We start from the raw sequence: 15800 nt of genomic DNA on the forward strand, positions 1-15800 counted from the left end.
ATAAACAAGTTTCCAGAGGCCCGATAGCAACGCCCTCTGCGTATCACAATACTTCCTGCAAAGTTGGCGATTAATCCCTCCATAGATATCTCTGGGGGAGGCCTATACCTTCCAGTAGGTGTATTTGTGGACTCAAACAACTGGATAACATTGAATCGCAAGGTCATGTTGAACTAAATCAGTTATTTCCAAAATGGTCTATATCGACCCCTAGGGGTATATGACAACCTGCAAGGGGTCTACGTCAGCGAAAAAAAGTTTGGGGGTCCATGAAATGAAAATGGGAGTCCACGATAGTGGATCTCAACACATACACTGATAGTACCTATTTACTTACATCATACTATCTTATAATATCAAAACATTTACATTATTTATAAAAGTACCTATGAAGTAAAAAAATTGTTTATTTAATGTTACGTATATTTTACATAACAGATACAAAATTTTGTTTTGAGTAGTTTTAATTTAACTAGTGTTTTACCTTAAGTTTTTAACACCAAACTTCACTACAGATAGAAATTTACAGGAAATCAATATCAGGTAAGTAGGGGATCTACCCAACACGGAAAAACATGGCAAGGGGTCTACGACACAAAAAAGTTTGGGGAACTGTGAACTAAATATTTTACAAACAATTCAAAAGTTTTGATATTTATGGCGGGAAATATTTAAATTATTGTTTATGGAACAGTTTTATAGCTGCACATATATGAACACTAAGAATTTTCTCTTCAAGACAACCGCAATGCGTTGCCGTAAATAGAAAACTCTTAAAAAGTCGTTACTACTGTATTAATCTATGTATAAAATACATACTGGCTAATAAATAAACCTTCAGAGTATTATAATCCGTAAGACAAGTGTAATAGAAGTAAATATCGTGTACGTTGTGTTTAGGGAACTATCCTTTCCTTGTTCGTAAAAAGGTTGAGTTCGGAGCATTTTTATTGAGTACTTTGAAAGTGTTAAAAACATCGAATGTATGGACAGACTTAAGTGTTATGTAGTTGAAAATAAACATTTATATTTTTACGTAACACAATGTAAGCAAAATAAGCAATCCTTAAAATGTCTCATAATTTCAAGACAAATGTATAAACGTTAATTATAGATAAAAGTTCTAAATTGGGTTAATAAATAGCTTATTTGTTAGTAAATAGCTATGCTATTTATCGCTCTGAATTTTTTAAAATTAGAAATTTACTTTTTTTCTATTAAAATGCGACAGGCCAATAAATACTGCCAGTGCAAAGTTTTCCGGGATAGATAGTAAACAAAAATTTAATTTAATATGTAGTAATAAATTTTAAATCATAGGTTGTACCATACATTAGTTGACATCAAATCAGCTACATATTCAAACATTTAAAGATTAAATACGTATATCTAATCAACCTGTATATAGGCGCATAACTTGATTTGTCAATACTTAACGACCACAAAATTAATTATCATATTTTCGTATTTAATAATGTAAAACGCGATCACTCTGAAATCCGCCATATTTTTTTTCTGTTGCAATACTTACCACAGATACACTAATAACTTCTAGCAGTATAGTCTGACAGTTGTTAATAAAATGTCAATGTTAACTTTCTATATAATTTATTCCATGGTTTATCTAACTGCGAGGGAGTTAAAATCAAAAGATACGAGCGTGTCTTATGAATGAACAATACAGAAGCCGTTTATCTAACGAAACGGATTTTATCTTATACACGTCATCCCCACGTAAACCAACTTCCCGCGCCATCAAAATAAACTAGTGCGGTCAAAGATTAAAAAAAATTTAGATGACGAAACGCAATGGAGTGTTTCTATTTCGATGCCTATAGGGTTCGTTACCTGTACTCAAGCTTTTATTGTATTCATTTATATTAACCCATTTAAATTAAAAATAATTTTCTATGATTACTTATACTGACGATTATTGGTCAATAAATTTGAAAATATTAATGTTTCAATAATGTAAATTTTATAATTATTAAACTAAGTTAATAAAGAGATGTGATACTAGATATGTAAATAATAAAATAAAAGTTTCGATTTTCCTTGAGTGCATGTTAGAAGTTTTTGTTCCACGTTGGTACTGCGTACAAATAATGTAACAACAACGTATTTATTAAAAGATTTTGTCTTTGGTAGAACAATATAACATCCGCTGGTCCACCGTATTGACATTTCTCACTTTTTCACCAAAATGACAGTTTTCAAACAAAGACCAAGAATTTATAATTCATGTCATCTTGATATATAATTACATATCACCTATTTGTTTGTGTCTGATTAATTATTTTTAATTTACAATAGTTACGTTATCTGTAGTTTTCTAAGTAAATAAAAAAGTAAATTTTATTAACCATTTCAATAAAAGAAGATTTTGTAAACGTTTGTTTTGACAGTATTATGTTTATTAATATTGGTTTACGTTTTTTATTAACAAATAAACAGATTGAATTAAATAACAGCTAATTAAAATTGATATTACAGCTGTTAAAATGTCAAAAAAAACAAGAAAAAAAAACATACGTAATGTTTATTACACATAAATATAATTTACAGTATAATGCTTATACACGTTGAAGTCTATTTGAAAATTTGATTAATGAAACAATAATATTAGGCAAAAATATTCGAAAAATAAATATTTGGTACATGTTAGGCAATAACATGTGTAATCTATTTGTACTCTCTGCGAATGTACATATACAATCTTTGTCTGTTTGATACTATTGTTTACTAGCGCGTAAACAAGCGGGACGCTTGATCGGCTGTTTTTGAATTTAGAACGATATTGTCCGCTACCTTCGTGTGTGTGTTCTTTTGTAGTGTGCTACAACGTTCTCTATTTTCTTTATAAGTATCCATTTTGTTTAAATTTGGAACAATATTCTGATGTGTTTGTGTAGTCTTTTTGTAGTGTGTAATGTAAATTTTATTGTTTGAATTAAATTGATTCAACAAAATGGTTGCCTTATATGAGCCGTATTTTTTTTTCTTTGTATCACATAATTTTGTTTTGAGAAAAGATATCGACTAATATTTAATAATGCACTTTTAATGACGTAAGAAAAAACCAGGATTTCATCCATGTGCAGTTGTGAACTCTCTGCTGTAATGATGACGGTGATGAAAAACAGGCTGATTTTGATGAGATGGCATTTTCATGTAAAAAATCGATATTATTTTTGACAGATAAAGAATGCCTATATGACATTACGTCCACCATAACATACATAAAAAAGTTAATAATGAAATAGTTTAGTAAAATTATTATGTAAATAAAAGTAAATAAAACTATGTATTTATTTAAACATATAATGAAACAAAATTGAATATTACTGATCTATTTATATTTAAATATATTTGTACGCAAATGCATATTTAAAATTTAAATTTTTGTTATATATTTTTAATCTGCATACGTAGCTAAAAGTAAATTTATTTTAGATTTATAAACCTTATATGTATGTACGGTAAAGGTGAATTTGGCGTGTTTTACACGTGTGTCGAGTCGCTGGGTCGCCATATGTAGGTCAACGTTCTCTGTGCCGCTCGAACGGGGGTCACGTGTCCGTGTATTGTTAATTTTAGGGTCGTTTGTTGACAGAATGTTCACGTAATTTACACAGCTAACATACAAAAAAACATTTACATTATAAAATATATTTTTTAAAGAGTTTTTAATCGATTTTCCCACAGAACTAAGCAATACCGAGATTTACACTAAAAGCTGTTTATTTGAGTGAATACGGAATGTTCATTTATATGCGATTATAGGAGATACATTGCTAGGTAACAAAATATTTTTTTAATAATTTTTTTTAATACTTAAACAAATGTTTGAAGAATTTTGTAATTTTTTCTAGCTTGACAGTTTTAAAAGTTTCAATTCAGACTGACACAATTTGCAATTTGTCTCTTAATTAGATTTCGTTCCATAGACAAATAAATGTTCATAAAGAAATCTCAAAGTTAATTTGCTATTACTAAACCTTCAATAAGATTTTTAAAATTAAATGTCACGTTTCCAGTACTTCTTTACGCTTTTTCTTTTAAGGGCTGTGAATTTAACATTTGATTTCACAATTTTCATCTGGCGATTTAAATAATTCCTGAATGTCACTTGATTCTATCTGTTCGAACCTATCGTCATATTCCATTCGCGATTTCGGCTATGTTTGTAAAGTTATAATAAGATCTATTTTATTACTTATTATTGTTAATTTCGCGGCATTTACAAAAGATAATGTATTGGATATCAATTGTAATTGTACTTATTAGATCCGAATAGAGACATTTTTAGCTGCAAATATGCGTTGATCGCATATTTTTAATCTGTGAATATTAAAAACGCGAATAAGGAGTCTTTACTGTATTATTATTACAGCCGCTAGACGTTCACTGAGGGACATTTGCTTTCTCCATAGATTGCCAATTGGACTGGCATACAACCAAACGATATGGATTATTTAATGGAATCAGGCGTTACCTTGCGGAAGTCCATCCTAAGTAAGAAAAGAACCAAAATTTAGCCACTTCCGCACATGCAGTGGTGCACCGCCCGCCAGCCCGCTGATAAATGCGTATTCGTATTGGTATTAGTATTGGTTCTTTTCTTACGATATGTATTAATCATCAATATCATCATCTCAGCCAAAAGATCTGATAAGACTAGCTATTTTATTTAGTCAAAATTGTGATAATATAGCAAACTGGGATAGCAACGAAGTTTAGAGTAGGTAGGTGATGAAGGTGACGATTTGATTGTGAAGGTTGAAAATGTGAAAAAAAAAATTACCCGAACAGCAAAATCGTGCATTCAAGAAACTTATTGTGCAATTTAATATATCCTTATTAAGAAACATTTTATATATCTGTCTATATATGAATGTAGGAATAATAAAATAATGTAAAGAACTAAGAGTACAATGTTAACTTTAACATGGCCAAAAGGCTGGGCGTTTGAACATTATACGTCTGACAGTAGCCGACTGGAGACAGCCCGCCAAGATGGCGCCGATGGGCGACCTCTGCAAATGGCATCACTTGATTGATAATACATATTGTAAGACATCGCATTAAATGCGTTACTATTCAAGTGCCGCATTGTATTTTAGCAAAATTTATTTTATATACACTTATATAAATATAAATTAAATATTTTATCTTGTCTTAAAATATGCAAATTAAACGTAATTGTTTTATAACTTATTTAAATATGATTAAATATGTATTGTAATTACAAGTCGCATAGCAATCGCCTTTTTAAGTAAGTAAAAAATGTCAATCATTGGACATATATAATGTAATCGAAATGATTTTAAAAATAATTCGAAACACATACTATATGTTTTAACAATATGTTTTTTAGAGAAGAATACTAGTAGTATGTGGTGTAAAATTATTAATTCTTATTGTAAATATGTGGGTGAGGTTTATGTTCAGCTGTGGACGGTTGTAATGATGACAAAGATGTTAATTTTTTGAAGTTATGTGTTGGTTTTTTTAACTAATAAATGGCGCTCGGAGGTGAAAATCTAGACATAGCCATCAAGAATAATCACCGAAAACATGATAACACTAATTGCCTTTAGCTTTCTATCACTACAAACCCAGTGATGTAAATGACGATAGGTAAACAGCATTTGACTGTAAAAAATGGATTATTTTTATTTTGTAAATAGAACACCAAAGTTACGAATGAAATTACAGCAAGGATATTTATTTTTGTACGTTGTGTTGATATATAAATATCAACATTATTTCATCTAATAGGTGCCCATAGGTCTACTTTAGAATTCAAATAGAGCTTGAACGAAGCCTCCTGTCCATTTAGTGCAGAGTTCCCCAAACTTTTTTGTGTCGTAGACCTCTTGACATGTTTTTCCGTGTTGGGTAGACCCCCTACTTAACTGATATTGATTTCCTGTAAATTTTTAACTGTAGTGAAGTTTAGTGTTAAAAACTTAAAGTAAAAACACATGTTTATTTATACATTTATTAATTGAATTTAAATTGAAACTACTCAAAATAAAATTTTGTATATGTTATGTAAAATATACGTAACATTAAATAAACAATTTTTTTACTTCATAGCTACTTTTATAAATAATGTAAATGTTTTGATATTATAAGAAAGTATGATGTAAGTAAATAGGTACTATCAGTGTATGTATTGAGTTCCACTATCGTGGATCCCCATTTTCATTTCATGGACCCCCAATTTTTTTTTCGCTTACGTAGACCCCTTGCAGGTTGTTATAGACCCTCAGGGGTCGATATAGACCACTTGGGAATCACTGATCTAGTGGATGTGATACGCTACACTTGTAGATTTGTCTCCACTATATAAACAAACAGGTCAACTTTTTTCGCACCATGTGCCCTGGTCACAGCTTAATGGATTACTTTCATTGATTTATGTATCGTGCACGAATATATTATAAAAATAATATATCAGTAGTATATATTCTTTTAACACAATCGTTTCATGTAGACAGATCCACATAATTCTTTCGTTCAATTACATTATAAAGGAGGGTAATATCCACTTAGTGATGTCGACGATTAACACCCGTAACTCATGTGAAAAGGCACAAAGACTTGTATACCACTCTTTAATCAAGTATGGCTCATGTAACAGCGCCCTGATATGTTATGACGTTTCGCCTAGTGTTTATTATATCGATACACTTTATTTATTTTTATCGATATTTCGTTTATGTAATATGGTCTGTGGAATGCGGTTCAGTTTGTTACACTAATGCAATAATAAAACCGTAACATTTTTTTTGTTATCTTGTAAGTTTGTTGATTAATGATTTTTGTTTGCGAAATCCAGTCATAACACATTTGCGTTATTCCGTTCTAACTAAGGAATATTAATTATTCTAAATATTTTTTTATTGTTTTTGTTGTTTAATGAGCTATTTAATGATTATATTTAGTCATAATGTTTATTTTAATTCCGTCTCTCTTGTGTTTAGCCGAAATTAGCCAATTGTCTCTTTCCAAAAAGTCGATGTGTAATTTTTATCGCCGGGTACTGTACATGACATTAGAATAGTAATAATAGTTGTAAATAATAAATTGTTTATTTAATTTATATTACATCTTTAATTTACCAAAAGACAATGCATATAGTTGATTATATTTGTTTATTTTACAATTAGAAAAGTTAACACATAAATCATAAAGAATAGCACATAGATAAATCTAAGCAGTGTGTACCTATTTATAATCTGTGCCTTTATTTAATTGCATTGGAATTATTTTTTTTAATATCTAAATTTACGTATGAAATTTGGGATATTTTAAAAATAAACAGCACAATTATTGAAAGTAAATAGCAATTTTATATGTATTTAAAATTCTCTCGTTTTTACTTACATTTAAACACATTTGTATGGATACTGGAATAAAATGTACAATTTCTAAATGACTACAATGCATTCTTCATTTAAACCTCGCCTGTCCAACTAATTAAGAGTTATCGAGTTCACATCCGGTGCGATCCGCTTCACTCGCACCTATATAACATTGTAAGCGTTGGAGAAAGACGACAGATAAAGACATGAATGGACCGTCTGCGTTGACATGAGGTCAAGAAGTTGATTCAACCCGCCTCGACGATAAATTGAGGTCAAGTGATGGTCAAATTGATAGTTTACACGTCACGATGTATAAGCGTTATATAATTACGGAAATGTTAGTAAAGGTCGCCATGCGATTGTTCAAAAACGCACTATCACCTTGGCAAAATGCTTTTCAAAATGGCGGCAAAGAAATGACAGATTGCATAATGGCGGGAAGTTTGGTAGATGATTCAATGTTATTACGAAACAATGAGAAATATAATCGACTAATCATAGAAACAACTACATGCTATATTGCGATATATTATACTATGATTTATTTAATTAAAATTTTATCGCGTACATAGCATATTTTTAAGCGACCTCATTTCTATATGTAATATTTTGAGTCACATAGAAGTGGATTTATAAAAAAATGATTATTAAACTATGTCACATAAATATGGAAGAAATATATATAAATTTTAAACTAATTTTAAAACTGTATATTTGTTTTAAACAATATTTTTAAATGACAGATGGAACTGACTAATGAACTGATTTAATTAACAAAAATTCGAAAATATTGGATGACGATTCTAAAATAGAACAATTGAAAATCGTCAAATGAGTTCAATATTGGAATATTTGTAATTCCATTTTCAAATATTTTCTGTCCTTATTAGTATAGACAGTTTAGACGCTGGATGCAGGTGTCTTCAAGAAAGGCCAATGTTCAGAAAAGGAGATCTCACAGCTGTTATGTTGAAATAAGCAATGTACCGGCTCGCGTCGAGGTTCTTGGAGTACCTAAAGCTTTGCTTCTATTAACAGGTTTTTATAAGCACTTTCACAGGTCTTTCAACTCAAACGCAGTCAACTGTAAAAGTCAACTAGAAGGCCGTTCATAAATAAGTTTGCTCTGATAGAGTGGAAGGGGGAGACTAATTAAACAGTTGAAGCAGCTAACATGAAATAAAGGAGAAGTTGAACCCAAAGTGATTAGCCTCGACGCTATAGTGTGTTACCAAGGGGAGATAGGGAGGAGGACAACCAAGGATGAGAGTGAGGGAGTGGAAGAGGGGGAGTCTAAGAAAAAGGAGCGATCACCGTTTATTAAACAGCTGAAGCAGCTAGCATGGTATGAAGGGGAAGTGGAACCCAAAGTGATCAGCGTGTAAGCCATGGTGGGGTACCAAGGGGAGACAGGGTGGAGGAGTACCAAAGATGTGAGTGAGGGAGTTCAACGGAGGGAGGTCTAAGGAAACGTAACGATCACCGTTAATTAAACAGCTGAAGCAGCTAGCATGAAATGAAGGGGAAGTTGAACCCAAAGTGATTGGCCGCTATAGTGGGGTACGATAGGGAGGAGGAGTACCAGGGATGAATAGAGGCGGTTACCAAACGCGAAATGGACGTATATGAGAACCAGGGCCAAGACCTTGGGCATCAATAAACAATCAGGCTCCAACTAATCAACACCGTGTAGCCGTGGTAATGGTTAAGATTTAAGTCAGGAAATAGTTTAAGAGACTCAGTAAACACTGACAGAAACGCAAGCAAAAAGTTTGGAAATATTATGTCAGTCCGTGGAGTGTAGAAAAAAAAAACATTAATTTAATACAAATTCAAAATTATTTTTTTCTTTTATATACTCTTTTGTAAGTATAAAAATGAACAGAGAGATGAAGAGGTTTAGAAAAGTGAAATTTAAATTTACGTATTTAACAACTCCAGACAGAAAATAACTATGTGACACAATATGTAGTAATTCTGTATGTATTGCAATATGAATGACGTTAGATCAATGAGAGACAGTGGGTGCCGCTAGACGGGCTCTAAACCTTGACCCACGGCAAAGGAGCCATGACTAATACACGCCCCCGGAATCGCCTGCGTTTGATTAACAATTAAGATGAGTCAGAATATCCTTGGTATTCGTAAGTTAAATTTTTTTTGTGTTCGCGATACATGGATTTAGTGATCATTTATTCTTATATATATATATAGGAACATTTACAGTGATCACACGTATAGAATCCCAATTCGGTGAAATAGCGGTATGTGGAAGTCCAAGACCAGGTGCCAAGAGGAAGCTGGTGTTAGGTTAGGTAGACTCGGAACCCTTCAATGATTTTAAGAGACTTAACACCTCCTCATTTCATATTTGATTTCAAACTCGTGTGACCTCCGGGTGACCTTGAGTCTTCATTTGGTCCGTGAGCGACCACCTCGGATTCATGCGTCATGACATCCGAGACGTGGTCACAAACTTTGCTCAAAGATCTTCGTTAAAAGTTATTCCCCTGACAAATGCATTTACGTTTGAGATAACGCATCTATTATCGCGATATTTAAAATCAGCATTAATCACCGATGTATCTAATATATTGGTATTCCACTTCATCATTGTTAGTTTAGACCACCAGAGCCTGTTTATTCGATAGAAGATAGTGTAGAACTTGTCCGTATTTGACAATATTTTATACATTGGTAATTGAAGCCGATTTTTCTTAACGCGGTAATAGATGTTTCTACTTCAGAAGTTAATTTAAAAATTATCAGATTCAGGGATAAGTGACCTCAAGGTCTACACATTAAGTACAATGTTATACCTTGAAGTTCAATTGTTGAGGTATGGGAAAGATCTTTCGCGTGGAAACGTTTTGACCTTCCAACGATCGCTTTGTTGTATACATGTATAGATTTATAGCTCATTTATCAGCATCCTATATCAAGAGAAACTTCACTTTTTGCAGTATAAATTCTGCAAGGATAGACTGTAAACAATAATTAAATTTAATATGTTGTAATTTGAATTTTAAATACGCTTTTTCTTAATATATTATCATTAAGCTATTTTGATTTTGGTTCCCATAATTGAACAAAATGTTCCGTACATTCACCTCTTTAAAACTATAGCTATAACCAATCACCCTGTATATACATCAACAATCGATCAAAGACATTTAAAATGTTGCACAGGTATTAAAATAATTGCGCGAACATTATTCATAATGGCGACATCCGCAAACATTATCTCGTGGGATCGAACCCGGAACAGCGCTTTAGTACGCTGGCGGCGTTTCCGTACATCCGGAACACGAGGGTCCGTACACGAGGGGCTGTTATATTGAGATATCTACAATTTTTTTTCAGTAATTTGTCTGTCTTTATATAGAAAAAAATATTACAAATATATTTAATGACATAGTACTAGGCGAAGTGGTTTGTATATATTTATTTTATTTATATATGATTTCCAAATACATTAATAATGTCATATATAAAACAAAATTAAAAATCGTATTTTTAATTAGTCATTAAATGCGATTTGAAAGACAGGCAACCACAACATCCGCTAGGTTAAGCAAAAAAAAGATCTAATATGATTCATATTACGATGTTAATATATTTACCTACTTTACTTACCACTTGAGTGGGCGTATTTCTTCACTATTCAATGGCGAGTAAATGAAATTAAGTTGTGATATATATCACATATTATATGTATATATATATTATTTAACAGTAACTTTGACCCAAACAAAATGGCGACTAACTCACTAATGGCGTCCGAATTTAAATCGGTATTCGAATATGAATCCGAATGCGTAAGAATAATTTACTCTTATGTACTAAAAGGCACTGTTTACGTGGCCAGTAATATATACGAATTTATTTAATAATTATTTTTAATTATTGTCTATGCTAAATAATATTTGATTATTTACAATCATATAAATAAAAGAAAAAATGTTTGCGTGTATTTATGTAAGTGCGTGAGAAGTTATAATTTTTTGTCATAATTAAATAATACATACGGATAGTTCACCTCAACATATAGAACACATGAGAAGTAATATTTACATTATTTAAATTTTCATTTTAAATAATAAATGAATATAGTTTATAAGTACATATACAAAAGCGTCTAAAGAAATTTAATTTCAAGAATTCTAGTGACCATTAGATGAACTATCATTTTTATAATGGAAAGAGAAATGTTTAGCGCCATCTAGGATTATGCAATGAAATATAATCCTTGATTGCTTTACGATAGTTATGCGCGGCGATCAGAGATGTCACTAGTAGTTTAATTTAATTTTTACAGATTATATTTAATACAGCGTTTATTTATTTCTTTATACGACAATGTGACATTGACGATTCTATTTGAAATGCGTTACAGATAAAAGATAATATCTGGCGCTTACAATCAAGTAAGTTTTCTGTTTAATCGATTTATGTTGATATATACTATACTATGTAGTTACGGTGATAAAAAATGGAAATCATTGTATTATGAATGGTTAATGGCGTAAGCAAATTTTTTTATTGTATAACATATTTAATTAACAATTAAATAAAATATTTACAATTCTTTCTTTTTCTACCTATGAACATATTGTCTGACTAGTGAAGGTTGCCCCAAGGGTTAATTAGGTCTTTTATTATACACGGGTGTTGACAAAACTTTTTTTAAATACAGAACATCTATTTGAATAAATTTTAATTAAATCTTTCCATTGTTACAGTGGATCACACCCGAAGAGTGTGCGGTGTACAACCGTGAACGCAGACCTCCGCTTGTCATTCCCCGCATTACCCAGTATCGCGCTCTACGCCGCGACAACAGGCCGCAGAACTTTGTTGCGCATGGGTACGAGGTGAGTGTCTTGTATATAGATGTAAAAAAGCCGATTTAAAACGTTTAAAACCAAAAGTGGCGGTTTAAAACCCCAAATAAATCTTTTTAAACGGTTTAAAACTTGCCTATTAAAATATAAAAACAGTGTTTTTACACAACATTCTCTACAATACTTGGTCTTGTGTTAGTTACCTATGCAGTTTATACCTATGTAGGTAAGTATATTACACATAAAGTACTATAATTATAAAGAAACAATATTACCTTTCAAGAAAAAGTCGGGTACCTAATAATCTAATTTTATAACAGCTCATTACATTTTAGTTATTTAGTAATGTTTGGCATATTTGGTACGAGTACCTTTATATTGAATCCAAATTTGTACATTTTTTTTACAATACTGGCAACACTGACATGTTCGCATGCAACACGCTATGTATGTGTGTGTGTGGTGTGGAGTAGGCGAGCTGGCAACGTTGCATCTTGACGTCCCTCCGCGTGAGAAGTGCAAGTGTGTGAGTTTGGTTTTAAACCGAATGAAACTGATTGATAAATCTTTTCAAAATAACCAATATAGTTAACTAGGTAATAGTTTTTCAACTTAGCTAGGTAATGTCTACGTTTGGAATAGATAATGTGTTTATATTTAAGAAAAACATAGTCGTCAACACTAAACGTTTAAAATCGAAAAAAATGGGTTTCTTCGGTTTTAAACGGTTTTTTTCGTTTTAAACCGGCCTTACATCTGTAGTCTTGTAATATTAATCTACCACTTATTGTATACAATATAGGGTATATATTATACAGCAAGCACAATTTTAATACGATTTTAAATGACAATAATGCCTGAATTTTTTGAAGCAATACGAGGTCGGATCATATATCACCAGGGTCGCCAACCACCGATCATACTAGATAGACGCATTAAAAGTTTCTCCCGCAACATCTCCAATGGATATGGTAGAGGTGATATAAGTCAGACAATAGCAACTCGCCAAGCAGAGGTTACTAAGCTGGTATTATCAACGTGATAGCCCAATCCGAGGTCCACTTGTGGGGCCCTTTGGCCTTGCTCACTCCATAGAGCATTCCGTTCCCCCGGAGGCCTTCGAACTTCGCTATTTTAAAAGAGAACTTTGTCTAGATGCCCTCTTCGCTCTGCCATCTTAAACCCGTGGAATCTGCAAATGCCATTTGGACAGCAGTGACATTGCGATCCTAAATAAAATTGGATTATAGATATTGAAGACGATAATTAAAAACTAAACGATTGAGTTGGTTGTAGGCTTTTATTAGACCACGGTGCTTTTGAAACTGATGTAGTTTTTCAGTAAGAAGATACCGTAATATGAGAAATCGGGTATTTCTTCTCATGACGTATAGAATTGAGACCAATTGATTATAGTTCATATATATAAATATATAACAAAAGGATTTTTCTCGAATATTCAGGATATTTAACAAAGTAAAACGTTTCATTATTTATTAGCAGTGACAATCTACAACCGAGAAATCTAATCATTGCCTTATTGACATTCAGTATAGTTATTCTATTTCTTAGTAAATTCAAGAAATCCATTAAACACAGGCTCTGTCAAAAAGCATATTACTATATTTTAGACTATGTTCACGATAAATATGTTTGGATATGATTTGTTCGAATTTTAAGTTAATATTTTATATTATACAACCATCAAAAGAAATTATAAATCTCATTGAGTTTGTTGTTTGTTCTTATCAATAGATGGCGCTTTACCAACTAACATAAACTTAATAGGCTGAAGATTATCAATGATTGCAATGATCTTATTAAAAACTATTACTAATTTGATTTAAGATAACGATTCAATTTTATGGCATTAATAAAATAGCGTATTTTATATAAAGATATATTTTAAATATCCTTACTTCATTTATGGGATTATTTATATGGTTTGTATTAGGGAAAAAAGTAATGTCGTATCTGTCGACAAATTTTACATGAAAACCGATTGATTTGTTACCGCTCCGGCATTGATTGTATACTAGACGGCAAAAGGTTGATAACAAATTGAATATATTATTGATTAGAAATAAAAACTTGTTAAAAATGTAGTCGTGTGAATTTAACTTAAAAAAGCGACATTACCTTCCGGTTCCCCCAATATATGTGATATTCGATATTAAAACTAAGAATAATAATTGATATTATTAATTTCCCATCATCATTTAAGCCAGAAGACGTCCACCGCTGGGCATAAGTCTTCCCTATAAATTTAAAATAAGACCTGTTGAAAGCAGTCTAGATTCCAGCATCTTAGACCCACGACCTAGATAAAGTATTCTGTCAACCTTCTGCAACGTCCAACTCGAAGGTTTCTAATCCAGAACCTGAAAGTTGAATAGATGGACGACACCATCCCATTTTGGCATTGCTACTTGAACTTATCAATTTCGTATTTTAATATTTTTTTGTTTATTCAATGTCATCTTTATTAGGCGTTGGTTTAACAAAGTTTTCTTTGTTTTAATTTGTAATAAATTGTGTGAAAAAATTCCTAGATGTACGTTCATGAATGCAGAATTGTATAACAAATTAGGGCATGCTTAGACATTGTGACTGTCTATATATAGTGAGTTGTAAACGAAAGAGAGGGAAGACGAATTTGCAAACAGAGTAAAACCGGTGAGTCAAAGGTCCCGGACGAGCGATCCGTAGTTGGTTGCTAATTTGTCCGATTACCGATGTCGCGTCATTAGCCATGCGCGCAGCACTATGCGCTTCCCTCGCAAACAAGATGGCGGCGCGCGCGCCATCGACGCGTCCGGCTGTCAACGATCGAGTGAATTGAATTTGAATCTATAAATGTGTACTTTAATATGCACGCAAGAATTTATTTTTCAATGACAAACACTACGGCGTTTTCATTTCAAATTTAACAGCTTTTCAGCAATATGAACCCATTTCAAATGCAATTATGTTTATGTTTGCAGTGTTTATTGAGATACTGTAATAAAAAAAGTATGTACACATATATAATTTAATAAAAAAGGCATATTTTGTTTTGAAAAAGGTGCTTTATGCTTAAATTATTTTGGAAATGTCTTTAGTATACTGTTAAGTGTTTTGTCACTATATAACAGTAAAAAACGTCAAATAACATAACAAATATTGACAGATTTACTAAAGTTTGTTGAAAGAATATATTAACGGTACGAATTGTTGACACCGTACAGTACCGGGAGAAAAATATTGCACATCGATCTTTGGAAAGAGGCAATCGGCTAATTTCGACTTTTTAGAGCATCTATTTTATTACTTCTGTTTATTATTTTTGTTCTTTTTTGAGGTTAGAAATACGATCTAGCTCTGTCTTTTTCTAAAGTACGTGAAATTTGTGATAGAAGTTTCCCGCCAAAATTATAAACAACACAGATATTAACTTAAGTAAAACAAGAGCAAACTAAGTTATGTTTTATGAATGCTTATTATCAATTGACGTCAAAGTGTAGAAAGCTTGCTGCACTAGCGCCATGATATGGCAGACAGTTTGTCGGGACGGGAACGAAAGTGCTGTATATATGCGATT

General features: G+C 31.8%; 1 protein-coding gene across 2 annotated transcripts in view; it reads left to right on the forward strand.

Annotated features, from left to right (window-relative positions):
* Positions 1–15800, forward strand: part of LOC137924051 (rho GTPase-activating protein 12-like) — a 76925-nt gene that overhangs the window by 27310 nt on the left and 33815 nt on the right. For both annotated transcript variants that reach the window (XM_068767363.1, XM_068767364.1), the window contains exon 2: positions 12119–12250. In XM_068767363.1, coding sequence (XP_068623464.1) covers positions 12119–12250 — 132 coding nt within the window. The remainder of the gene's footprint in view (positions 1–12118; positions 12251–15800) is intronic.

The sequence above is a fragment of the Battus philenor genome, unplaced genomic scaffold, assembly GCF_028537555.1.
Source record: "Battus philenor isolate CCGP_79_NKW_IND1 unplaced genomic scaffold, ilBatPhil1.0.hap1 SCAF_23, whole genome shotgun sequence".
Taxonomy (NCBI): Eukaryota; Metazoa; Arthropoda; class Insecta; order Lepidoptera; family Papilionidae; genus Battus; species Battus philenor.